This window comes from Patella vulgata, chromosome 4 (genome assembly GCF_932274485.2).
Source record: "Patella vulgata chromosome 4, xgPatVulg1.2, whole genome shotgun sequence".
NCBI lineage: Eukaryota > Metazoa > Mollusca > Gastropoda > Patellidae > Patella > Patella vulgata.
The window spans coordinates 47412204-47439983 of record NC_065882.2 but is presented as its reverse complement, the minus strand read 5'-3'; the positions used below and the strand labels follow the sequence as shown (position 1 = coordinate 47439983).

At 32.5% G+C, this 27780-nt stretch overlaps 1 protein-coding gene and 1 long non-coding RNA gene across 36 annotated transcripts in view; one reads left to right on the top strand and one right to left on the bottom strand.

The window, feature by feature from the left end:
* The window catches only part of LOC126818912 (FERM domain-containing protein 5), a 49080-nt gene extending 32314 nt beyond the window's left edge, over positions 1 to 16766 (top strand). Inside the window, exons 9-20 of one of the 35 annotated variants that reach the window (XM_056100625.1) lie at positions 227 to 290; positions 654 to 680; positions 2136 to 2159; positions 4202 to 4213; positions 5720 to 5802; positions 6100 to 6246; positions 6593 to 6681; positions 7696 to 7716; positions 10121 to 10150; positions 11002 to 11094; positions 12228 to 12257; positions 13590 to 16766. In XM_056100625.1, coding sequence (XP_055956600.1) covers positions 227 to 290; positions 654 to 680; positions 2136 to 2159; positions 4202 to 4213; positions 5720 to 5802; positions 6100 to 6246; positions 6593 to 6681; positions 7696 to 7716; positions 10121 to 10150; positions 11002 to 11094; positions 12228 to 12257; positions 13590 to 14209 — 1240 coding nt within the window. In that variant the 3' untranslated portion in view covers positions 14210 to 16766. Of the gene's footprint in view, positions 1 to 226; positions 291 to 653; positions 681 to 2135; positions 2160 to 2901; positions 2932 to 3089; positions 3111 to 4201; positions 4214 to 5713; positions 5803 to 6099; positions 6247 to 6592; positions 6682 to 7695; positions 7717 to 10120; positions 10151 to 11001; positions 11095 to 12227; positions 12258 to 13589 lie in introns of all 35 variants that reach the window. The other 34 variants (XM_050546572.2, XM_056100624.1, XM_050546570.2 and 31 more) reach the window with 34 other exon arrangements.
* Positions 16767 to 20307: 3541 nt separating this feature from the next.
* Positions 20308 to 26953, bottom strand: LOC126818918 (uncharacterized). The gene is made up of 3 exons (XR_007679411.2): positions 26796 to 26953; positions 24401 to 24515; positions 20308 to 21023 (listed from the first exon to the last, which is right to left on the bottom strand). It is a non-coding gene; the product is annotated as an uncharacterized LOC126818918 (long non-coding RNA).
* Between the last annotated feature and the right edge of the window lie 827 nt (positions 26954 to 27780).

Below are 27780 nucleotides of genomic sequence, written 5' to 3'. Positions count from 1 at the left end.
TGTAACTCAGTATTATCATGCTTGAAGAATATATTAGATTTTTAAAAATTAATATAATTATAATATTTTAATTTATAAAACCTCTTACAATAACTGTGCTGTGATACTAGAGTAATGGAATAAAGGAACTAATGTCTTCATATTGCAGCTTTCTTTCATAAGGTAAGTTCAGTTTGGATTAAAATCCAGCTCTAAATATACTAATACTTGGCATATTGTTTTTCAGGAACCAGATTCGACGATTAGCTTATGAAGGAAAAATGTTTATCGCTCACGTCAATGTAACAGAGGTTTGTATGAAATTCATTTTAGATTCACTGATAAACTTTTGAAATACTGAATGTCTCTGTGTATTTGTTTTGTTGACTTTCTGTAGGTGTCTCTTAAATATATATACCTGTAATTGACATTATAATTCCTCAAATGTTTTACTACTCCCAAATGTGTATAGCAAAACTTGATATTTATCTTTTGATTGAAACACAAGTCTTCAATTTTAAGGACAAACTTGTACCAATGTCAAGACTCAAGGGGTATGAATATTGCAACAGTTTTACCAGAATATATATATAAATTCAACATTCAGCATTTTGTGATATTGTTCATCTTCTGTTCTGGAGTTGCTGAATTAAAAATATGTTTCTTCGTTTTAGGATGAAGAAACAACCAGTCCAAAGAAGGTAGGAATTAGTATAGATAAATGATATAAACAAATAAACCTAGTTGTCTTTATCTCTTTATATATATATATGTACGAATAATCTTGTTTATATCTTGATCAATTAATGATTAAAATATTACTTAGATGAATTAATATATCATACAGATTAATAGATAATCCTAGAATAGATCAGTAGAAACAAGGTGCTTATATCCACATAGTAAATCATTGGTAATATTCATAGAAACATATTTTAAATCATAGAGTGTGGACTGGATCTATTATTTGATTTCATAGTTGACAAATTGTTCGTCATATAGTATTGGAATGAAATTTTTGGAAATGTACAGTACAACCACATTCTACATGTCCCACATTTTACTCCCGATCGGTAGATCATAGGGTTTCTTCAGCACAAGCTTAAATCCCAAAGTTTTACACATATCTGGTCCAAAAAGCAAGACACAAATACGTTTCAGTCTGTTTTAACTCTGCAGTTATGTTTTCTTTTACATTTATGTCAAGTTTACTGATATTAAGCTACGATTATTGCTGGAAGCACTGTAGATCCTCTGCTGATGTGAGGCCAGTCATCTGTTGATGTTTCATAGAGGTTTGGCCGATTATTCACAGAACATGGGGCATCTAGAATGTTGTTGTACTGTATGAGTGGTCTTTTTTTTTTTGACAAACTTGAGTTTTTTCAACAGCAAGTGTGGACTAAGTTATTTTCTCTTAATGTCATATTTGGGGAAATATCAGGTTGTGTCACTTTATATGAAAACTGATGATGTTTCAGAGAAAATGTTTCATTATTCTATGATAATGTATTAATTATTGTGTAAGGGAAAAGACTCCTTAATGAAATTTGGGGTGGAAAATGATAAGATGTTGTTTGTCATATTCCTGAAGCAATGGCCTGAGAAATCCCTCTCTGGCCATTGCTGGATTGGCTTCTGATACTTGAGCTTTTCAGGGAGTGTGTCAATTCTTCCCGTTCAATCAAATCTATCCCAAGTACAGCAACATGACAGCCCTTCGTTTAATCTGGGGTCCTCCTTAAAACTTTAGGCAGTGATTTAAGGTATTAAAAACGGTGAAAGTACTGCTCGTCTCCAAACAGTATTGTTGATAGCCTTGTTTGTCACGCAATTAGTTTTTCTGCAATACTCTGCTATGCACTGGTTAATTGGGCATAATAAAATCGTGAGTCATGACGTAACGTTGTGAACATATTTGGTCCAATTTGGAGCTCTGTTTAAAGCGTAATGATACTGTTACACAGTTACCTATTGGTTGTTAATCAGACTATTGACCAGTCATAATTTAGAAAAGAAATTTGCTTCCTTTACAGCAGTTTTAAGTGGGATTAGCTCTAATCAAATGAAACACTGCAAGGAGTATGGTTGTTTGTTAGCTCATCAGTTTTCATATCACCATCATCATCTGTATCATCTCATCTCTTTATTTGTAGGAAGCAGAAGAGAATATAAATGAGGTCAAAATTTTACATGTTATCTGTTTGCTACTAAATTTATATTAGATATGAAAAATAATCAATCTGTACATAGAAATGCCATAAAATCTTTACTTCACTTGCCAGACAAAACTTTCTATATTCTAGGAATTAAACCTCTACCATTCTTCTTGCCAGATAATTTCCGAAGAAAAATAAACTATTGAGCAAATATAGTATTTTAAAAATAAAAAATATATAGGCCCTAACCCCCAAATCTACAAATAGATTGGTATTGTGTATAGAAAAGTTTTAAGAAAACAAATATCTATTTTACCTACTACAAACATTTGCATTGTTTAAGATTTCAAAAGTTGTAGTGTGGCTTTGCAAAGAAAGTTTTGACTGGTAATTCAAGGAAGTACATGTATATAGTCAATAAATGTTCTTAGCTGTTATTATTTCTAATTACTTGTCTTAGTGTCATGCTCTTTATTATACTTATTATTTTGTTTTACATGGAAATGCTTCTTAAATTCCCTTATTAAATATAAGTAAAATATAGTTTTAAAAAAACACAAAGTATTTGATGCAAATTGGTATGATTTTACAGGATTAACTGCATTGTATCATTATTATTTTTTATTCCTTTTGCGACAAGTTAATTCCATGGCCTGCATTCGTGTATTAACATAGATCCTGCGGTTAAGTTTTGCTGGGTTCAAAATAACAAATTAACTGTCAATATTTTGCTTGGTTATTTTAATATCCATTTTTCTTGTAGGGGAAATTCCTGTGCACAGGATCAGTAGGAGTATAAACATATATATCTCTCATTTTTCATTGAAATCAAACTTGGATATATTCTGTTATATTTAGCTTTTGAAAACCCCTTTTATCATTTTTAATCTCAATTTTATTGGGGAATGGGAATATTTAACTCATTCATAATTTGCCATATCATCATTGTAGAGAAAAAAAGAGAAGGAAAAGGTGACTACTAGTATTAATGGTTATTGGTCTGATAACGCACCCATAATTTCTTTGCTGCTTCCTGTTTAATTGGCTAAGCATCATCATCATTGTAATCATCATGTCATCCCCATTATCATTATCATCATCGTTATCATGAGTTATGAGTACTTACAGAGATGTTGTCACAGATTTGAAAGTCCAAATGATATTAATTTTAAAAAACCAAAACGGTCAATTTCATTCCTGTTTATTTAAAACATGACTTTATATTTATGTTTATTTAAAACATGAGGTTAGATTAATATTAGTTTTGTTTAAAACATGAGGTTAGCTTTTTGTTTTGCTGAAGGTTCAGTTCAAGAGCCGAAATTATTATAGATCACTTAATCAGAGCCGTATCGAACTGTTATTTCTTGCAATAGAATACAGAATCATGACCATGTGCTCACTTTATTTTAATTTTCCATCACTTACCTTTCATTGAAATAATCATTGCATGACTGATGCTGCCATTTCTAATCTATTTGGAGTCTGTATGTAAAACAATTTAGATAATACTAGAGATATTTAGAAATATATTTTTAGAGTCATTGTAACTGTAAACATATTTATTTCAAATATCTCTAAAAATTAAATATTTCTACTAGTTCTTTGGTTAGAATGAGAAAGGAAGCTTTAAGCAGATAAAACCAATTTAAGTGTTGTTTAAAGAAAATAAGTGCTATGGAATGATTAGTTGTAAAAGCATGATATAATAGCATGATGCATATTTAGTGATAATAGTAGTAGTAAATTCATATATCATTGTTTACATTATCAACAGGTGCTCAATTGCTCTGATATTTGTTTTGTTGTAGTTTTATTGAAGATTTACAGGGGAAGACAATATTAGTTCCTTTGTTTGTATTTTCACTACTATCGAGGAATATAAAGAATTGGTTTTATGACTCTTCTAAAACAAAATTAAGGAACATATACAAGCTACCTTTCAAAGTTATCTTCCCCTGTATAAAGTAAAATTTCAATCACCTATAAATCTTCCCAAAGGTATTCTGAAAATAATTTTTGAATTTTTTTAATTTACCTACTTTTGAATCATGCTCTCACAGGATTCGGAGACGGTGGGTTGGTTAGAAATAGTTATTCTACTCTTTACTATATGTATCTGCCTGCACGGTCACTACATATATTTTACATACATCATTTAGCTAGTATTTTATTTATTATTATACCTAATTATACATGTTTGGAAATTATTTTCAGATTGCCATAAAATATTAGTTATTTTGTAATTTTATTTTGTTTTATAGAAGGATATTATTAGTTATTATGTTCCGTTTGCGTAGCTTATTAAAGCTGAATTACTTGTTAGTCACAGTATTTATATCGGCATGTATAATATACCATAAGAATTACTAAAAGTGATGTTTATTCGATATGTGCAATTTTTTCTTAATATCATTATTAGTGTAATATTTTTGACTAAATGTATAAAATGTCAGATGGTTTTGAGCGTTTAGTTCATGTAAAATTAAACTTAAAGAACAGTGTTTGGATTGTGGATAACTTCAGTCTCTATTTAGTTAATGTTGATCATTGACAAATACATCACAACTGTTTATTCTTATAGTGTATGAGATATGATATTAATGCTTGGTTAATTGTCATTACATTGTTATATAAAAATATAACAGTAATGTTGTAACTTGTGTGCAGAAAATTTATTTGTGTGAAGTTATTTTTGGCATAGTCACATCAAAGCATTTCCTAAGCATAAAACATGTCCATTGTTGCCAAGTTTCAGTGTTTGAACATAGACTCATTCCTACTGTAAAAAAAACTATTAAGTTTCAACACGATACAAAAGTAGATGTTTGAATTTGGATGATTGTAATCAAATTGGAAATTGCAATTATTGGAGCAAATAATAGGAGCTAAATCTCTTGATGTAGGTCAAAATAAAGCCTGAATTCTTTTATTTTTTAAGAGATATTTTATTCACTATAAATGGTGTTGATAAGCTCTATCGGATTAAATAAAATTTCTCAAAAGATTGGTGGAACTTAATATATTTCTTTGGACTAGTATAGTTATTTTGGCTTGAACTGTTCACTGTTTAATACACAATAATTGGTTTTTGTTTCCACCTTCAAATATTGTATGTATTATTTTAAATGCAGACAGATTGTTACCTCACAAAACACATCAACACTTAAAATAGTATCAAATGATTTTTGACCCATATCAAAGAGGGGTTGCCGTTTTGATGTAATTTTATGTAGAAATGTTAAACAAGATATATAATTGCACACAAGTTAAAACATAATGTAAAATATATACTGGTATTGCACCTCTATCTCAATGTACAGCACCATATATTATTACAAAAATAATATATACATTATATATGGATTCAAAAGACAGGAATATAACTAATTAAAAATAAGACAGAAATACAGATAGAATACTTAATATTATTTTTGGCTGTTGAAACTATGTATGACCAACTGTAGGTTGTAAACATTTATTGTCATTTTAGCAGAATGAACAATGTTTATTATAGTTTAATTCTGTGTTATTTTGGGTGAACATTTGACTATCTGTACCTTGTTTATCCCTAGAAGCAGCAGCCAATTGGTTACAAGTGTGCTACAACATCAGCCTGTAAATATCTCTGGAGATGTGCAGTTGAACAACAACTTTTCTTCACGTAAGTATTTGGAAATTGTTTGTTTCAGAAAAATTCATTACTTATAAGGGATTATATAAAGTCATGGCATGTGGGTGCTGAAAAAGTATGAAAGTGCCTTTAAGATAAATATTGTGAATATTAGAACACATAATTCTTGATATCAACGTCAAGATGAATGTAAAGTTATAAGCCATACCAACATGTGATAGGATACCAAATGAAATACCTGAAATATCAGAAAACTAAAAATATTCCAATTTGTCAGTGATGTACATATATTTGTCATATAATTTAATATAATTTATTATATTACAGGCTGTCTTCATCAATTAACACGCCCAAGGTGAAATCAGGTGGTACTTTGTTCTCAAGAGGATCAAAGTTCCGATTCAGTGGACGATGTCAGGCAGAGGCATATGTTGCTAGTGAAAATATCAAGAGAGATGAACCAAACTTTGCTAGGTAAATTTTATGGTCTTTTTATCATTAAACCTAATGCTAGATTCACTATAGGAATTTTTAGTCTTCTGGGTTGTTCATAATAGAGAAGTTGTATGCAATGAACCTTAAGATCATCTTACTCCTTAGGCTAGGTAATGTGGTTAAAAGACTCACTTAAGCTGTAAATTACTTGATTTAATATTGCATAAAGATAATTGTAAGAGAGGATTGGGTGAGATCAAGTCACTTCTCATTACCACTCTTAATTCTGAAATGCTGTTGCCATTTAATTGGTTAGTCTCTGATGATAACATCAAAAGTTTTTTTTGGTAATGAAAAATGGACCATTTAATTTGCTTTTTTCCAGGACATCATCTCTGCCTAACTTTGCTCGCAAACATGATAAAACTGCGCTTAAGGATGCATCCATAACAATTGACCCTCCAGCTCGAGAAGGTAAGATGTAACACATCTTCTGGAAATCAGATGCTATAAATCTAAATCATTATGTTTTTAATGTAAGTCGTTGTTGTAAAAATTCTATCAATACACAGAAGTGATAATTTTTTGTTTGGTTCAACACATGTTTTAGGATACATGATTGCACAGTGAGACCCGGTTGTATTCTGTGTCATCAATGAGATTTAATAGTGATCTACTTTATTTAAACATTTACAACAAAACTTATTATTTGAACCTAATGATTTATATAGATCTGAATTCTTTATAACACTAACATTGCATTATCTAATACTGATTTAGATATTACTTACATAAATTCTTTAAATCTACACTTTAAACATCCCATATTATAAATGTATTTAGTTTATTATTTATCTTTATTGATATTGTAGTTATGTTAAGTTTGAATGTGTTTATGTGATTGTTCAAAATAGATTCACAACACATGTAGATAGATAAAGATATAAATTGTACACCTATTTATTTATCTGTTATTGTTAAAACTAGAAAATTTGTGCTTTTAACTTGTAATTAATGAAATAAATATTACCATGACTTGCCTAATATAACTGTAACATAACCAAAACATCCAAAACCTTTCCCAGCATTTGGACTTTCATATATTATGTAGCATGACAAGTTGAGGCTTTATATATTTTCCCAAGAAAATCAGTGTAACAATTTGATATTATATCATGTTCAAAATAACCTTCGACTCAACTACTTAAGAGTACAAATTTTGCATGAGCGTGTGTAAACACCTTTGAAACTCTAAAAAAAAATGTTGGCTACAACAAACTGGAACTTAACAGCCCCCAGCAATGGATTTTCAGATATTTTTAAAATATATACAATATATTTTTTACCAGCCAACAAGGCTAGTTACTCTACTCTTGGCATAATTTATAGAATTAAAAACTGATCATGAGTTTTATGGAAGCTATAATTTCTAGTTCAATCAATAAGTAATTAGAGTAGAAGATAAGAATCTGTTTAATGTATTTGTAGATCTGTCCAAGAAATATAACGGTAAGTTTCATGTTGTATGCCCATCCCACTTGAATGCTGTAACTTGCCCTGTTAAAGGACCAACTTTTGAGTTTACATTATAATCTTTTAAGATTAAAACCAATAGCTAATAAAACAAGCTGTCCATTCCCTTATGCTATTTTTGTTGGTATCCCAAACATGGCATCATATTGGCATATTATGCTGGGATTATATATGACCGTGATGCACATTTGCAGTATGGCCTAGGCAAAACATTTTTGGGACCACCCTGGACCCGTCCCTTACATTAAGTCTTTAGATCCTGTAATAGATTTACATTGAATACCAATTTTCACCTTATAAAACTATTTCAGAAGTAAACTCAAAGTGGCCCTTGAACAGAGTTGTTTTTATTAACAGTTATGATTAATCTATATTACTTATGTTATACACAGACAAATATCCTATGATTATTTGTTTAATAACAACCAACTTTTTACTGATTCTTCCCATTCACCTTTTGAAGAAAATCAGACTACTTAAAGATGCATTATGTAAGAGCTAAATCTGACTAATACAGACCTTTCGTTTGACCTGAAACATTATATAAATCGTTAATTAAACGTTTATTATCGTAACAACGGTAGCAATATGTTAATCGAGACAACACTGTTCTTCAAAAGGCCATAACTCTGCTCAGAAGGAAGTAATTTGAATGAAATTTTCAATCTATTCACTTTCTATTTTTTAACTATTATAGCGAGAAATGTCTCAGGGCTAGAAATTTACATGAATCTCTGAATCTAATTCGCGCAAGGATTCTCGCAAGAGCTTACGGATTCGCGTAAAATTTTTCTAAAAAACCCAAAATTCTCAGAGAATTGTCGAGTCCGACTATTGAATGTCAGTCAGGATCAGTGTTCATCATGGGGCTGTATTTTGTCGGCTTTAGCCGATTGATGTTTATTCAAGCCAATTGGTAAAACAATGAATCGGCCACTATGGTATTGAAAACAATCGATCTACTTTTGGCTAAATTACAACGGGTTAATTATTACTTGCTAATTAAAAAGACAATCAACTTGCTTGTCGGCTACAATAACAGTCATACCTTAGTGAGAATCGGCCATATGTGGTTCATAATCCGAGTAATTAGCACATTTAACGGTGATTTTGATAATCCGGTAAAAAAAACAAAACAAGCTTGCTGATTATTCATAATAGGTTCAGTAAAATAAGCCACGTGGCCATTGAAGACCTGTCTCGACATGGTTTCCGAATTGCACGTCTTCCACGCTCTGTCCGTGTGAATTCCACGGTAGATATTAAAATAATAACTGGATAATACATTGATGGATTCACTGACCAGTTGTTAGGTAAATTTAAATCTTCATTGAATATAATTCTCTGATAGAACATTGAATACACGGAGAGAGAAACAGTGGATATTTTCCTGACAGAATCTCCATGGCCGAATTCCAATGACACCTGACGTATCGGTTGGAATTATGTCAATAAACCAGTTCTAAATAATAGCGTTTACCGTTATGATTTTTTATTTTATACACTACTGACAGAGGCTTAATTTTAAAAATATTATTGGAGGCTATATCATAGTCGTACATAATTTTATTTTATAGCAATTTCACTTATGGTTGTCACGTGATCATTTTGATTTTTAGACAGTTTTTTTAATTAAGATTCGAAAGATTTGCGCAGATTGCATATATGAGAATCCTCTTAGATTCTCGCAAAAAATGACGAATTTCTAGCCCTTCCGTCAGCTCTTTATCTAAATCTCACATAATGCATCTTCAAAGACTGCAAACTTGCTGTTTTCGATATGAAAGGGTGAGGCAGGTCTTGACAAATTTACCATCTTGTCCATTTAGCACTTGCGCATGTTACATGTAAATTTTGACTACTTCAGCTCCCTGAAGAAAATTAGAAAAAAAAAATGATATATCATGTCGGTATGGATTGCCCACAGTTTAAAATGACTGCCTCCTAGACCAACTCAATTGGCTCGACTTATGAATATCTCTTCATATTGAGGGACCGCATACTAGTTCTTGGGCTGAGTTGTATTAGATATAGGACATCACTATATATTAACCACATACAGTGGACTGTGTCACATTCGGCTTCTGAATGCTACGGCATTCTGTGAAACCGTCTTCATTTTCATATCCCAATTTATTTCCTTATTACTTCAACCAAAAAGGTTTTGAGTAATCCGTATTCTGAATATTACGTATTACGACAGCAATCAGCTGTCCCGTCAAGCAATTTGCATTGTATTGGCAAACATTTTTCACCAAATAATATTATAATAGCGAAGTTGTGTATCCAGTACTTTTGTATAAAATAATAATAACATTGAGCATACATGGATTAAACTAATAACTAACATGTTATGTATTGGAATATTTACTATTTGTAGTAAATACATGGAGCCCGAGAGTTATTTCTGGTATGCTAAATTCCTTATACCACTTCTTTATTTTATGCATTCCTTTTCGTATTTTGATTTGCACTTTAGTTATGCATAAGTTTTAAAGTTATTTGTTTGTATTATTTAATGCTAGCACAATGGGCGATTATACTAGAATCTCACTACAGTATGGTCTTCTAAAAGATTAAATGTACCAGTGTAAAATATTCCAAACAAAAAATGTTTTTCTTGTCAAAATTTTTGGTTTTCTTACAACAAATGTTTTTAATTTTGAATACTGCTGAATTTGATTTTTCATACTCGCCCTATATGTGTGCACGAACCATTTATCACAACACACCACTAAGCTTGTTCCTTATTACCCCTGCATATAGATCAGATATTTTATAGTAGGAGTATCAACTGATCATTAGTTCTTATGTATCTTCTGTAAATAACTATTTGATACACAGAACAGTGTGAGAGAGAGCAAAAGAAAATTACAGTAACTGTTCAGTTAAAACAGCACAAATGGTGTATTGTGATTATGATTGGTTGTAATTAGTGATACATGTTGTGAAGGTTTTTATCTTCAGTTTGCTGTTGTTTCATATATTATTTACATGTATATTCATTTCACTCCATAGGAACTATATTGGTGAAAGCAATGAAAGGTCTTCCCCTGGTCTTTACTCTTATTTAAATGATTTGATGATAGCATTATAATAAACATTAAAAGTCTTAAAGATTTGAAAGTGAATGATAATGAATCAATGTATTAATTCTGTTATTACTATTAACAGCATGTATTATATTATATATAGGAATGTTATGATGTAATAACAGCAAAGAGAAGATAATTCTAAGCCACATATATTTTATTTTCACAGCAGAATCCAGCATGACCGTGAGAAATCCCCCATCTCCCCCAAGAGCACGAGCAACTCCCCCATCTGTCCCCATTATATCTGTACCAGATATTGGTAATTATTTTGTTTACTAATTAACCAAATTATCTCACATGCAATGCAACTCCGGGGGAGTTCTACTTTGCCATACATACTAGATGGTCTAGGATATTTAAAATTTTAGATGAAATTATTTATCAAAGTAACTGTAGATTTTAAATAGTTTTTGTAACATGGTTATATTTGGGGTAAATAAGTATATTTTTTTTTTAAATTTTCCATAGTTATATTTTGAGTAAATAAGTATTTTAATTTTCTGTAACATGCTAGATTTTTTTACCCTGGTAAGGTAGCTTTAGTGTGGAAAAGATTATATAAAACTGATATTCAATCACTTTTCAATGTGGGACTGTCCGTTTTAAATCTAATGTTATATAATACCATAGTTATTAAATTAACCAAATATTACTCCACTAAACACTTTTTTCTGCACTTACTGCTTGCTATTTTTTCATTTACACTTTGCATTTTGCAACAAAAATAAAGGAGTATTAATTAGTAGTAAATACAGATTCTTGTGGGAGTATAAATATATGTTTTATAATGTACATGCAGTAAAAGGGGGTTCTGGGTTTATTTGTACTTGCATGTCTTCACCAACTGGCAGTGAAACTAGCAAGCTGATAATTTTGCAAGATTGAATTTAAATTATATTAGTACACTAATTTATATGCCATACAATTAAGTGTGTAAAGAATTTATCCATAAAAAAACAATAATTACTGTAAAGCCTCATCTAATATTGAATTATGAATTCAAATGCTAAAAATTGTTGGAAAAAAAAATGGTCTAACCTTGAGGGTAAAATGCACATTAAAGGGGCAAAGGATGGTTTGCAAGAGAATATGTTCTATAAATGAGCACATAAAAGATGAATAATTTTAGGAGGGAAGGGTGGGGGTTGTGGGTGCATGCACATCTCAAAATAAGCCAGTGTGAAAAAACTAATAACTTGAAATTACTAAGATTTATTTTGTTTTGTGCATATGTTTAAATCTCTAATACTCTCAAAATGTTTTTAATAAGAATTTGTGCTTTCAATGAGTTTATAAATGCTGAGCTTGTATTCAACTAATTAAATAGTGATTGTTTTTATTATAATAGCTCTATTAATGTCTTACTTTCTATTGTTTTTCTCCTATATCTAGTGTATCCAACTACCAAGGATAGAGTAGGAGGTAAAATTATGTTTTAGTTGTAGTGACCTCATCCTCCTCCATTTTGTTTTTATGTGGATCATTGTCATTAAAACATGAAGCATTTTCATCATTCAAAAATTGAATATATTGACGACAGGAAATTATTTTTATTCTGTTAATTTTCAGTTTTTGAATCTTTATAATTAACATTCATTGTTTTGGTTCTGTACCATTCAGGGGAAAAAGGTTTGAAGTCAGCCATCATCATCATCATCATCATCATCATTACCATCAAGAGTACCATTATTTTGTTTTTTCCTGGTTTCGGATTATTTTTGCAATATACATTTTTATTGCAGGATTCAGTTATCTATAATACTTAAACAGTTTATTAGTGGTTCGAGAGTATTTAAAGTTTTTGTCCAAGTATTATATGACTAATAGTCAGGCCATTATTATATCAATAAATAAGTATAATGTAATTTTGATCGTATGGAAAGTTGACAGATGTTTCTTTGTACCATATACAACTTATATTTACCTTTGTGACTCATACTTATTTACACAAACATATTATTCCCAGGCAGACTGTTCATGGCTTTGGCTACAACAATATTTTAACACTAGTTTTGTTAGTGATATCTTCTTAACTTCAGAAAATAATAAGGATTTTAATCCTCCAATACATTGAAGAATGAGTTGACAGTAACACTACTGTATTATTAAAATTCTCCTCCATAGCATTAACTTTATGTTAGACTCAAAATGACAAAAATATTTGTTGACAAGGCATCAAAATCCCGTTGTCTTTTTTAAAATTTTGAATCATGGATTTATCATTTAAAACTTATTATTCACTTTTTCCATTATTTGTCACGCAGCCATTTAGGCAATGTTCTGAATTTTAGACATGTTGAATGAAGGACATTTATAATTGGAAGGATTAGTCATATTTACAATTCTTTGCTTCTATTAGAAACAAAAAAATCTGATTAATTGTATACTGTAGCTTTTCATTGCTGATAAATTTAGAATCTATTGAAATCAAACATGCTTTTATCATCATTTCAAAAATATATCACTTTTTGTCAAGATATATTGGTATACATTTGAAAAATAGCCAATAAGAATATAAATAATAGCTTGAGAATGTTTTAATTATTAATATTAACAATTCAAATTTAATCAGTAATTGCAAAATTCCTTAATTGTTAAATCTAACTACATGTATGTTTTATTTCAGCTATATAGACATGTATAATGAAAATAACACCAATATATAACTTAACATGTTGATCAGACCTAATAAGGAAAAAAGGCAGCATAAATAATATTGTTTGTTTATAATTAAATGTTTGTGTCTAATTTCAGAATCTGCTGTCGATGTTCCCAGGGCATATGGCAGCCCCCCCTCTCCTACTTCATTGGTCCAATCTAGTCCAACAGTAAAAGCTCCTCTAGCTGAAGCTGAAGATGTAATTGAGGCTGGTAATCAGAGACTGGTTCAGGCCTCTACACCGATTAGAAAAGAGAATGGTTCAGCAGTTAGTTCAGCATTAAGAAACGACAACCTGGACATTACCTTACCCTACAATCCTAATATGACACAAGATGAAGATGACGATGATAACCAACCAAGAACTAGTTTGGATGATCAGATCAAACAACTAGAAGACCAGTACTCAAAATTACAAAGCGAACCAAATAATGTTGAACTACCAGATGGTGTTGCAGAACAAACAAAGGCAGGTACTACAGGAAAGTCAACAGTTGCTAAAGGCGGAAAATCTGGTTGTGCCACTTGCTGTAAAGCACTATTCATCTCTTTGTTTTTTGTGGCCATTTTGGCAACAGTGACATTTTATATTCTGTTTTACTCAGAAATCAACCATCCTATTGTAAATGATCTGCGAAAACAAACCATATTTTTGGAGCCAGTGAAAGCTTTTGTCGACGACAAGATCACCATCATCAAAAAAGCCTTGAAATAAACTCTTATGCTAATTTATCTATCACGTTTCATCTAACATATCGCAATAATATTTTCTTGTTGGTTGATGGAGGGAAAAAAAAAACATTTATTGAAATTTCCACAAATATTTTTACACATTCTTTAATGGAACTGCTAGAGAAAATTGGATCAATACATATTTTTGTAAATTAGTCTTTATGAATAATGTAGATTTTGTCGACAGTTTTGTTAATAGGATTTCTAAAGTCGTTCATTTTGAAAAGGAAAAAATATGTGTCTGTTTATTTTTGTTGAATTGTGTATTGGTAACTGTTTTCTTTCTTTAAGTGCAGAGGATATGGGTTTTTTGTTTTTATGCTGGTAGATACATAACTCATTTACATACAAAAATTCAGGTTCTCTCATCTTGTAGAACACCTCCTCATCCAAGTGTTTTGTGAATTTTGTTTGTTTAAAGCTTATGCTGTTTTCGACACACAAGGTGAGATTTTGCTGAAAATTTAATATTACAGAGAGATATACAAAGTGGTGTAGGTATCTGTTGGATGATTCCTTTCTGAAACGGGATCAAGATACTAATGGAAGTGATATTTGGAACATATCAGGCACTTAAATTTTAATATTAGTGTAAATTATTGATAATACAGTATATATATTATCATGGCTATTATCTATCCACTTTGTTTATAAATCTCATACAGAACAAACTGGTTCTACCAGTAAACCAAAAACCTCTCTTACATAATAGAATTAAGCAGGGGTTTTGCCATAAGAACAAAAAGATGAAGGTTAAAATCTGTTAAGTGTGTTCTTTTGTGAATGTGTGTGTCTATCATAGAAATATAATGCTATTTGTTTTATGTTCCTAGTTCTGAAGTATTTGGTTAACTAACATTATGGAAATTGGCATATCTGAATTTTACAAGACCTAACAATGAAAATGTACAAAATAAGATTTATGGATGGGGATCATTATCTCCACTTACTTCATTATTTTAAGTTGTTTATTGTGGCATTCTTCAGCTTATCGGTTTAGATTTACTGTCTTTGGATTTCTCTTCTATAAGGACTTTATTCATTTTAAACTATATATGTATACAAATTTCTGTGTAGGTGAAGTTGTTAATATAGGAATTCATTCAAGGCTATACTATTGTTTAGTTACTATAACATTTATATATAGATATATTGTAAAAACAGCTATTATAATTATTATTAACACTACTACACATAATGTTCATTGCTTTACTTATTATTGCAATATTTTGTTAAATCATGTCATATTAGATTAATGAACCTCAGACACTGTTTGGAAATCACTGTCAAGACAAGGATCAATTTTTCAGGGACAAAGAACGTTAATGAAGCATCCATAATTATGTCCCTACAAGAGCCCCTCTGTTTACGTTGTAGGGGATTCGAGTAACTCTTGTTGATGATTATGGGTTTTTAAGGGATTTGTCATGGGGTTGCTCAATATATATTACTGTAAATGTATTATGAAGTTCATTAATCTTATAATTAGAAATTGATTATTTGTTCTTGTACGTTTGAGGAACAAGAATTAGATGGGATACTCGGCACAGAATGGAGCTTTTTTGATGGTGATATGAAGGTTTCCTATATTTCATTATGAAGAAAGGAGAGTTGAAAATTTCTTAAGTGCCTCAAAACTTTGTACATTTTAATGTTTGGTTAACAAAGTGGGCCATGTTTATTTTTAGGCAGAGACAAAATGATGATTGTACATCACATTTGTATTATTATTATTATTGATGTCCAGGTATTTTATTCCTTTCTTCATAGTAACATATTGAAATCTGAAGAAATCATTTTTTTTTTAAATATTCTGCTTTTATAAAATATAACATTTACTCTTTATATATAATCTCTCTTTTGGAGAACTTGTTGGTTTTTTTCCCTTTTTAGAAATAATTTTTATTTAATGCCTTATATAGGAAGATGAAATTGTACATTTAGTTTAGTGTATAGAATTTTTACAATGTCTGTTTTTTGTTTTCTTAATATATGGTTGTAATATAATATGGAATCACAAATAAAATGAAATGAATAAGTAATATGAAAGTTCATGTTCAAAATAATAATTATATATACATATATATATATATATATATTGCCATGGCAGCAAATTTTATTCACTAATATTTTATTTTGTTTCTCTAAATAGTTTTTACCACTTGGTTGTTGCTTGTTCTTAGGGTAAAATAAATGAATTTGAGAAATGAAAATGTAATTGAATGGCAACACGATAACCACTGTAGATAAAGAAATGTTTACATAGAATACAGACATCTAATATTTTAAACTTTGAATAAACAAAATATTTATCATTGTATAGATTGTTGTCTTACTCCTTATAAAACATAATAATAGTTTAACATTTTGTTGTAGAACTATAAACTTATCCTTTGTATGTTGATTAATGTGTTTATGTTTCTGTTTAGCTAGTCCCTCTTTGTTTGGTTGTGCATCAATTGCTGATATGTTGTGTCCTCAAACTAGCTATTAGATAATTCACTGTTAACTCTAAAATAAAAACAAAAATCTGTCATTCATTTTACATTGTGTTTACTTTTCCTTCCGATGGACCCATATAGGGTTAAATTACAATTATATTACTGTAGTCCTGTTAATCCAGGCACTTTCTCTTGGGGCAATGTTGTTGAACTTGAAGGACTCGTCAGATTTGATTTTAGCTCAGGTTCCACTATAATGAATTCCATTTCTTATTACTTTAGATAACGGCTCTAGAGTTACTTTAATATTTGATTTCCTTATGAAGCTTTGCTCAAGGATTTGGTTAAAGAGTGGTCCAAAAATATATATATACATATTAACCAAGTAGTAGGGGTTCTTTGTTAACCTAGAGGGTTTTCACCAATTGTTAAAAGGTCCTGCACCTATCGGAATTGATGAAATATATGCCTCGTTAATCCTAAAATGTGTTGAGAGTGGTCAGTAACCACTTGTTGGTCCTGAAATGTATTTATTGGGCACTAACAATACATCTGTAAATTAGCTATAAAAGACTCCTTTTCATGCAAAGATGTTAATTATGTCACATATTCCCACACAGAAATGGTTGACTTTTCAGCACCAAACAAGCTAATGAGGTGGACAGTGTGCTATAAGGGAAATTTTGTCTTTTCTTCATCAATCTACAACTATCGAGGGGTTTTTTACCTGCATGTTTTTCGCGGTATCCAAACAACTAGTCACTTTTTCCTGGCATGCCCCTTCCATCCTACACTACAACATAGTGAACAAGCTGCAAAATCCATGTCCTGAATATCTTAAATGGTCTTCCCACATATAAACTTTGTGATTTCATATTTGGACTAAAACATTCAAACCGATTCGTATATTATTTTGAAGAAAACTACCCCAGACTGTTAAGTCTATTTTAACCATCCTTTTTTGTCACATGACTTCATTGAGGGGAGGGTCAATTTTCAGACTGTACATTTTGTCATTACTGGCTGTTCATTTGTCATAAATATTGAAGCATTAGTAAATTCTTGTGTTTTCCTCTGCCAACTTATTGTCCTGCCGGTTAATCGCAAAGTCTGTACGTTTAATTCTCCCCCTTTTCTCACAAACACTAGCCATTCCATCACCAAATCCAAGTGGTCCCTATCTCATTCAAGCAGACAAGAAACAGACTGCCTGTAAGTGATGCCCTTAAATTTTTGTCCTGTACCACCATAAAGGTGTTTTTCAAGGAATCCAGTATTTTATTGAAAGATTGGGTATCTCTACTTTCCATATAACAACTATCCTATAAATACATTTGTGGGAATGTATCTTTATATTACACTATTGGACAACTTTATCCACAAACATCAAAGAAAAGATGAATTGCCAGGCAGCGAAAAATAACGCAAAGAGCAGGCAAGTCATGCAAGCAGTTAAACATACATTATGCAAGAGCTAAATCTGTCTATTGTGCAGGTCTTTCTTTAGGCCTGAAATATTACCTTAATCAACCTATCCAGACCATAATCAACTCTAGATGGTTATGCTAGCCTGCGATCTTTAGTGGATTATGGGCTGATTTACTGCATAACTTTCCTTCACGATTTAACGATTAAATGGATAATCGAGACAATGCTGTTTATTGAACTGACTTTAGTAATGATGATCGAGGCTAGGCAGAAATTTCAACCGCTTAGTTCTCGGTTCGTAGTGGATCAATTTGAATGAAATTTTCAGCAAATTGCATTTACATTATCTAGTTTTTTAACTATACTATTCAAAAAAAGTAGGGGATATTTGATTTTTAAGTGTTATTAAAGTCACCTAATGAAACTGACGAAGAAACAAATGACAAAATGAAATGAAGTTCACATTCATCGATTTATTCCAAATGATCGTTAGACTAAGTAAGGCACAGACTGACCATTATAAGGGTAAAATGATACCCGGGGTCAAACAGCTAAGTTACCACAGCATCACAACCAAGTCAGTAACGGGTAAATCCTCCTCTGTTTGCCAAACAAGCATTGATCCGACGTGGCATACTCCTAATGAGACGTCTATGGTCATTTTGGTCCAGATTGTCCCATTCCTGTTGCAACGCAGCAGCAAGTTCTTGGACATTGGCAGGACGTTGTTGACGTTGACGTAACCTCTGTCCAAGCATGTCCCAGACATGCTCGATGGGGGAGAGGTCGGGACTCAGTGCTGGCCAAGGTAATGTGGTGATGTTCTGTTGTTGGAGGTAACCTGTAACGATCCTGGCCCTGTGACATCTTGCGTTTTCATCCTGGAAGATGAAACGGCGGCCATGACGTCGTGCGAACGGCACAACATGGACTGCCAAGATGTTGTCCCGGTAGTACTGGCCTGTAACACGCCCTGCAACAACATGTAAAGCCGTTCTTCCAGCAACAGTGATGCCTCCCCACACCATAACAGAACCACCCCCAAATCGATCATGTCTGATGAAGTTAACGTCTTGGAAGCGCTCGTTTCGACGACGCCACACCCTCCTACGTCTGTCCAAAAAATCAACAGTGAACCTTGACTCATCTGAAAACATCACATTGCTCCAGCGTCGATTATCCCAGTGTTGACGATCCCTACACCAACGACGTCTTGCCTGAATGTGATGATCTCTCAAACAAGGGATCACGCGAGGACGTCGGGCGCGAAGGTGACCCCTATGCAGTCGATTCCGAATCGTCTGGCCACTCACTCTCACACCAGTGTCTGTTTGATCTGATTTGCTGTGATGACACGATTTCTCAAGGCCAAGGTACGGATAAATTCATCGTCCGCGCCACAACCGCCTGTGTTGTGCCGATCTGTAGCATGCCAAGGGCACGTAACCTTTCATTTTGGGTAAGCCGACGCATATCAAAATTTGTTTTCTGGTCACTAAAACGATTAAACTGATGTTTCCACCCTGGAATTCAATGCCACAATGACTGTAACATTCAAAGTCAGAGTCGTGCAAATCTTGGGTTGGACCCCCATGATGATCCCAAGCATCACCTGCATTCCATGCGGTAGCTATTGGTGCGTTTGGGCGTCACATGTAACTGGAAATGTTTCTTCTGTTAGGTTCTATAGTGACTTTTTTCGTAGTCATTTGCATATTTTAGTATTATGCCCCCAAAATCAAATATCCCCTACTTTTTTTTGAATAGTATATTATAGTGAGAACTGCCACCTCGTTACCGAATTTCCAATAATGTATCTTTAATAAAGGCTATCTATAATTATTCTTTTGTAGTATAAGAGCATTTGCATAACACTAAAGACTTCGCAAGACAACAACATTCGAAGTAATTATTAGAAATAATAAAAATCTAGTTCTTCCTAGCTGTTAACAATACTGATAATTACAATTAATAGGCGTTTTTGGTTCATAAATAGAAACACTATAAATTTCATGACAATTGAATAATAACTTGGATGTCCCTACAGCGTCCACAAGATTTGTTAAAGTGACCAAGGGCCACAACCCCAACATTTTCGTTGAAAATCAAAAGGCTTCTGTCTTATAAACACAAAGATTTATGGTGATGTGACAATATACATGTAGGGTTTTAAAAAGGCCAACTTCTTAACAGACAAATGAGAAAATACAGATAGAGATAATACTATTTTTTAATAACTGATTGAGGAGTAAAGATACAAATAAAACCACTTTTTTTCATTTAAATAAAGTATTGGATATAACCTTCACATAAATAAAACATTTTATTTTAACAAATGTAATTATTCATCGATAGAAAGTACAGTATGGCTTTTCTAGCATGTTCCCTGAAATTATTACACACGAAAATCAGATCATAAATTTGTTTAACAATTCTTGTTATAATTTGGGTCCATATCAACAATCTACATATTTACACTATACAATTACAATAAAACAAGAGAGTTCAATATTTTTTAATTAATGATGGATAAAATGAGTCCATTAGATCACCAGTTGTTTAATCAAAGCAAAAACTAAAGTATTTATTATGTAAAAAGGTACAATTAGGTGTATAAGAAGAGACTGGAGAAGAGATGAAACATAGAGAAAAGAAGGATGAATGATATGCTTTATAAAATAATTACATGATATTTACAGAAATATGCTATACATGTCAGGAGAAACATTGTAGGTAGCTCAATACCCCTCAATCAGATGTACAGGTACACAAATTATGTTAAATTGTCAGCACTTCACTAATGTACTGATCCAAAGAAAGGGTTATCTCTACTTTTTCTTTGAAGTGCCAGCTCCACCCGAGGCACCTGCAGCCTCAGCTGCAGCAGCAAGCTTTTTTTCCTGTTTTTGCCTCATAATATCGGCATCTCTGAAAAACAGATCATATAATATCTAAATACATGCCTCCTATGCCATTAGGGTCATTAACTGAGACTGAACTCTAAAACATATTTTTTATATGAAAATATATACAGACAAAACGATATCACTAGCCAAAGGAGCTTACTTAGTTACTATTAACAAAGTAGATAAAAGTTGGCAATTCGTCCAGTTTCCCAATTTTTAGTGACTAGTTCCGTTCATATTGAACTCTTTAGATTAATTAAACTCATTTGGTAAAGGTTCTATATATATACTATTCCGGGGTGGCTTTTTACCAGGGTTTGGTGTCTTTGGAGGGTTTGCGTGTCTGCCTTATACTGGGGTTGGGAAAAAGCAGGGTTTGGTGAAAGGCTAAAAAAACTGGGATGGGTCTTGAATGCGGAAGTACAGTATGTCTGGTTGTTTGTTGGGGTTTGGTATTTAACGGGGTTTACAAGTCTGCCAGATACCGGGGCTTGGTGGAAGTCTAAAAACTGGGATAAGGATTTAGGCCCCTAAGGCGGGAGTACAGTAAAACTAAGGTAGGTAAAGATTGCGATGTAAAGCTCCGACAAACTTATAAAAGTAACCCCATGTTTTGCTTGCATGTTCCTAAGTGAATAAGAACAGATCATGTTTGACCAAGTACTCCTCAAACCTTTAGTCTTTGTCCGGCTTATAGATGACATCTTCCTCATCTGGACACATAGAAATTCTAAACTGCTAGATTTCTTCCAACTGATGAACACTTTTCATAAAACCATAAAGTTCACAGCAGAATACTCCACTGACAGAGTGCTGTTTCTGGACACTGTGGTAAGTTTTAACCAACACACGAAAAAACTTTCTTTTGACCTTTTTTTGCAAACCAACAGACACACACTCTTACCTATCCTATACCTCATGTCACCTAAATAGACTATCTGTAACTTACCTCAATGCCAATACTGCAATACGCTAAAACTAAAGACCACATTCTGTTCTAGATAAATTGACAAATCATATAAATGTCCTAACAACTGGACTTGCCATAATAAGAATGTAATCTACCAAATTAATTACTTGCAATCTATGACACAAACAATATGTAGGTGAAACTAAAAGTTGTTCCACATTAGGCTGAAGGAACACTATGCTGATATTTTCCATAAGAGAGAGAGACCATGGTCACCACTCACTTCCACTTACATGTACCAAGGCACTCCAGTCAAAATCTTGACTATCAAATAATTAAACGACTTGGTACAAGCCCTGGGCCCTTATTCACGAAAACTTAAACTAAGATACAATCGAAATTTTAAGAAATACTGCAATTCGATTGGCTGACCAGTAAAATCAATTTGCATATATCCAATTTGCATATTGGTCAGCCAATCGAATTGCAGTATTTCTTAAAATTTCGATTGTATCTTAGTTTAAGTTTTCGTGAATAAGGGCCCAGACCTTACAAAGTCTACTGCCATAAGACACACCATTGAACTTCATTGGATTATATGATCAAAAACCTTTCAACCTTATGGTATCAACGACAAAATCTGAACTTGGGCACCCCCCAGGGATGTCACTAACTTTTCAAGTAACAGGAAATTTTGCTGAAGTAAGGGGCAGCAAATTTTTAGGGCTGCAAGTCCGAATCTGCTGGCAACCTGAAGGCGAGTGCGCTATGGCGTTATGTGCGTTTTGGGTCAATATTTTAAATGAAAGAAAAAGTTTTTTTTTTAAATATTTTGTGAATATAAAAATCTACTCCAAATAAGTGCTTTTCTGTCATATCTGAGTGATGTGATGTGATAAGCCATATAGAATCGCTTGTCCTACCAATTTTAAAACTAAAATCCACGAATATTAGTTAGCTAATAATTTGAATAATATATAAAATATTTATAATCTTGAAGATATCAGATAAAAGGCAGGCTGCATATTTTCGGAATTAGCAAATTTCAGTCTGCAAAACCAATAAATCCCATTTTCTATGGCTGTAATCGCGGAAATCCCTGAAAACGTGGCGCTAGAGTGTTATTTTCCCGCAAGTGCCTCCCAAAGATAAACAGTAATAGCGCTTAAATTTCTATAACTTTTGTTGAGTCAGATTTTATGCATATGTTGAGATCGATATCAAAGTATTATAAATATTTTTTTAATACAATTGCTAGTAATATATATATTTAAAAGCAGATTGAAAGTTGGCTAAATTTCAGTCAATGCCAATAGGTTCCGATTTCAAGCTAAAGCAGGACACATTAGCCAAATGATTCGGCGCCAAATTTTATTCGGCCGAATGGGTGGACACACTAGCCGAGTGCTTCACCTGATTCACCAGTTGAATGCATCATCTTTCAAGTCACATGATTAAACATAGCGGCATCTATGGCTTCAAACAATCACGTGACTTCTCGATATGGGTGGATAATGAGTGGTGATTGGCTAATGAATTCTACATTCGGCTGAATGCTTCGTTGAAAGCAGACACACCAGGCGAATGAATACATCAAACATGTTCGATTTGGGCGAATCATTCGGCTGAATGACAGTGGACACACTAGCGAATTTTGACGCTGATTGATTCGGCCTGCGTGTCCCACCGCTTAAGTTTACTAGCCATGGGGAAAAATGACAGTAATGGAACGAACCTTGTACAGCCAGTACAGGTCTCTATTTGTTCAGGTACGCTCATGTACTCTGCTACACTATACAATATACTTTTTTTTACCCTAAGCAATAATAATCACAAGCATACTACTACTACTGGAATTAGAAGTTTCAAGTCAAATTCAGCCACTCAAAAGATCGATTAATACAAGGGAATTAAGGGGGTTAGGCTACCTCCCTTTGAAAAAGTAAAACTAGTATTGGCATAGTATGACCATTTTCCAGGAGAAATTTCCTCTTGTGTGGGAGATCAGGAGAAAGGTTGTGCATCCGTGAGTCTCACGGAAAAAAGAGTTTAGTTGACACGTTTGTGTGCTTGGCATTTAGGAATAAATTAGTTTAAATTAATATTACACAAAATTATTTTATTGAAATGAAATTACTGATCTTTTTTAGCGAAATCTGTCCGTTGCCAGCTTTTAATGACATCCCTGGCATCCCCCCATTTATTTTCTTTGTTATACTATTAACAAAGCTTTTAATTAATGAAATTATAGATCCCTATCATTAATCCTCAATTTCAGCAATTTCAATACATGCAGCTAGTATCAAACAAACTGTAGATTAGTTATGTTATAGTACAGACAAGATTAAACAGACAGAACATATGGTATAAATGTGACCAAGGGACTTGACAACTGGGTTTGCTGCCATTATTAAACCATTTACTTGGATATCAAAAAATGCTGTCCTTATTGTCAAAGTAAAGAGAGAGCACTGTCAACTTTCATTTACCTTTGTTTCCTTTCCTCAAAGGTTAAACCTTTATTTCCTGCTTGATCAGAAGCCTTAAGGTTTTTACCAGCACCTTTTAAATTCTTTTCTCTAGCCTTGTCTCTTTGATTTCCTCCTGAAATTATAGATTTCCATCAACAACAGAGTTTTAAACAACATATTAGTAATAGTTTAAAGCAAGAGTGTCAAAAGTGGTAACCCTATCTAACTTCTGTACAGTAACTCATGTTACTGAAAATGGAAATGAAATGAATTGGGGTTTAACATTCTACATTTCTGCAACTGGGATAATAAAGACAGACACCATACAGTCATCCTCGGTATCCCGAGTGGTCTATTCCGTTCCACTCCACTATACCCTGGGTTCATCCATGGGGTTTTCAAGTATTCAAATTATCTGCCCTTGATTGTAGCTTGATTCTACGAACCAATCAATAAACAGTTTTATAAACCAGTCTTAGCCTCATTGTTTACATTCACATTGTTTACGCTCGATTATGTTTGCAAGAACTTTAATATAATAAGAAGTGACATGCACACAAAAAGCAGTCATTGTTTTCTGAGGCGCACGATTGCTCGTGAGCATCTACTGCACACCTGAATGTCGACCAAAGGGAGGTTTTTCTCCCTAGCCTTAAAATTGAAAATTGCTCTCCTTATTTGTAAATCATGGACATATGTATTTCTTTTTTCAAAAGAGTGTGAAAGACGCACATTCCGATCGCTGCCATGCTGTCATTGTGAACATTTATTTGGTGTATTCGATTAGTGTATAATGTGATCGCACATGGTAATAAAATTCTGTGAATATGTTGCTAAAAATAGATGCCGTCTATGCATCATTGGTTAATTTAACTGAAATGTAAAGTAGAACTCTCGCGAGATGAGAGAAATTATAAGAGATGGCATGTGAAAATTTCCAATGAGAATAATTCCAGAAGAAATAGATTACCATATAATTTGATGGAATTTTCAAGTGTTTATTAAATGATTATATTTTGAATAGGGGTTATGTTTTTAAACAAAATTTATACAAGCTATATATATTTAGAAATGTCGACCAGTTTTTTCTATTGGAACACTGTATGTAGTTATAGATGTCGATAGCAGAAGTTTGACTTGACTGCACAACTACGAATGCTATTATTTAGTAGACGATGTTTATAATTATCATTTATGTAACCAGGAATGACCCCTTACACGCAGTTATTGATCTTCAGAACCATTTCCCATAATACAACTAATTCACTCTCCTTAATATCAGATCACCCTCCTTAATTTCTTTATCACTCTTCTTATGGAAACTGGGAGAGCTCTTTTAGTGGAGCGATTTTTTCAATTTCATTAAGGGGGGCTTTTTTCGGCTCTCCTCTAAAATACAAAAAGATGTACTAAAACATCTCTTTGATGGGAAAGATGTTTGTATGCCATTCAAGATATGCAGTTGCAAGTAGTTATACTTTCAAGCGTGTTGGTTGATAAAATTGGCACAATCATCAAGGGCAGATAATGTGTCTCCCCACGAATTAACCCATGGTATAGTGGAGTAAAACAGAATGAAACCACTGGGGATACCGAGGATGCCACACAGTGTGCTATGACGGAAATTTTGTCACAGGGAACAATTAAAACTAAATATTAGGAGTGCAAGACCAACGGCAAGTACACCACGTTATGAGACAAATGCTTGTAACACGTAATATTTGAAATTAAAAGCACGAATTAGAATTCAATATTGTTCTATTTCAATCCATATTGATGTTATTTTACCATGAAAATACGAAATCCTAATATCCAATATTTAAGAAACAACAAACATTTTTAAATTAGTACAGGATGTTCAATTTAAGACTGTTTGTGTATGTTTATTTCACCAATCATAACCGATTAGAAATTACAATATTTTTTTTTTAAAATTGAATGTAAATCTCTTTTTTTTTAATATGTGTTTTTAGACCCATTTAACATCAATGAATGGAATGTAGACTGTTATGGCTTTATTCAATTACAAGTACTGAAGTAGTAAATAGGCTACTACAGTACATCAAAATGTAGCATTTTTTAAAATGTAATTTTAAAAGAAAGACATTAAAATATTTAAAATTGTCATTAGACGAGTTGACGTATATAATATATAATTATAATATTAATATTCTAAAAAAAAAACGTCATTCAGTAACTACATGTAGGCCTACTTACTAGGACTTATTTCGTGAACTAACCCAACTTTCTTAATCACTGAATTCATTGAGCGATCGAATCGGTTGTTGTTTTCATGTCAAGAAGAGAGAACTAGCCGATAGCTTTCAGTGTTTTACAAACGATATTGCCTCATTTCAGAAACTTTACTCCTTACAACTATAGAATTTACAATTAATTTACAATTTTAACTTACTGGTCATTATTGCTGGTGTTTTTTTGATAAGAAACCCTAAAAAAACTTAAAACGTAAGCAACTTCCAGCCAACAATCACAATGTATTACGCATGCGCTGAATAGCTTTTCAATCGTAACTCGTGGGTTTCACATTTTCATAACTCTTTCAACGTGTGCTGTCCTCAAAAGCTTTTAGGCGTACGTCAGAGTAAATGGCGTACGTCGTGAATCGTTGACCCGGAAGAGGGTGGGATGGGATGATTTATGGGTTTTTATGGGTTTCACATTTTCATAACTCTTTCAACGTGTGCTGTCCTCAAAAGCTTTTAGGCGTACGTCAGAGTAAATGGCGTACGTCGTGAATCGTTGACCCGGAAGAGGGTGGGATGGGAATGATTTATTACTGCATTATTACAAACTCCCTTTTATTGCAGCATGTATGTTATATATAATTACGACATAATTTTATTTTTTTACAATATCAGAATGAGATGTAAATTACATAACTGGGATATATAAATTAAGAAAGAGGTTAGAGTAAAGAAAGAAAAGTAATTACCAAGCTGTATGTACAAAACATAAAGAGAAGCTGCACAAAATGAATACATGTCGAATTGCTGTTTGTTGTTTATGTAGAAATTGGTATGAAATAGCAACACACTGTGTTTGCTAGCTCTAGCTGCAATATTTGTAACCGTGATAATTCTCTTATTTACGGCTGCAACTGATACATTATTCGAGGCTTTGCGCAAATAAAATTAGGTTTAATTGCAAAATTTTTAACACGTATCATCGCAGTTTGCATGTAAATAAGTAATTATGTTACAAATAGTGAGGAGTGGAACACAGAAATCTTTCTCTATTTTCGAGTGATATGAAATCACGTGATTCTGGTTCGGTGGCCATTTTAAAATAAACAGAAATTTCGCATAGCAGTTGGGTTTAATCAACCCAATGCGGTAAGGTTTCACCTTTAGTTCAATGGGAATTGGTTTATTATATGT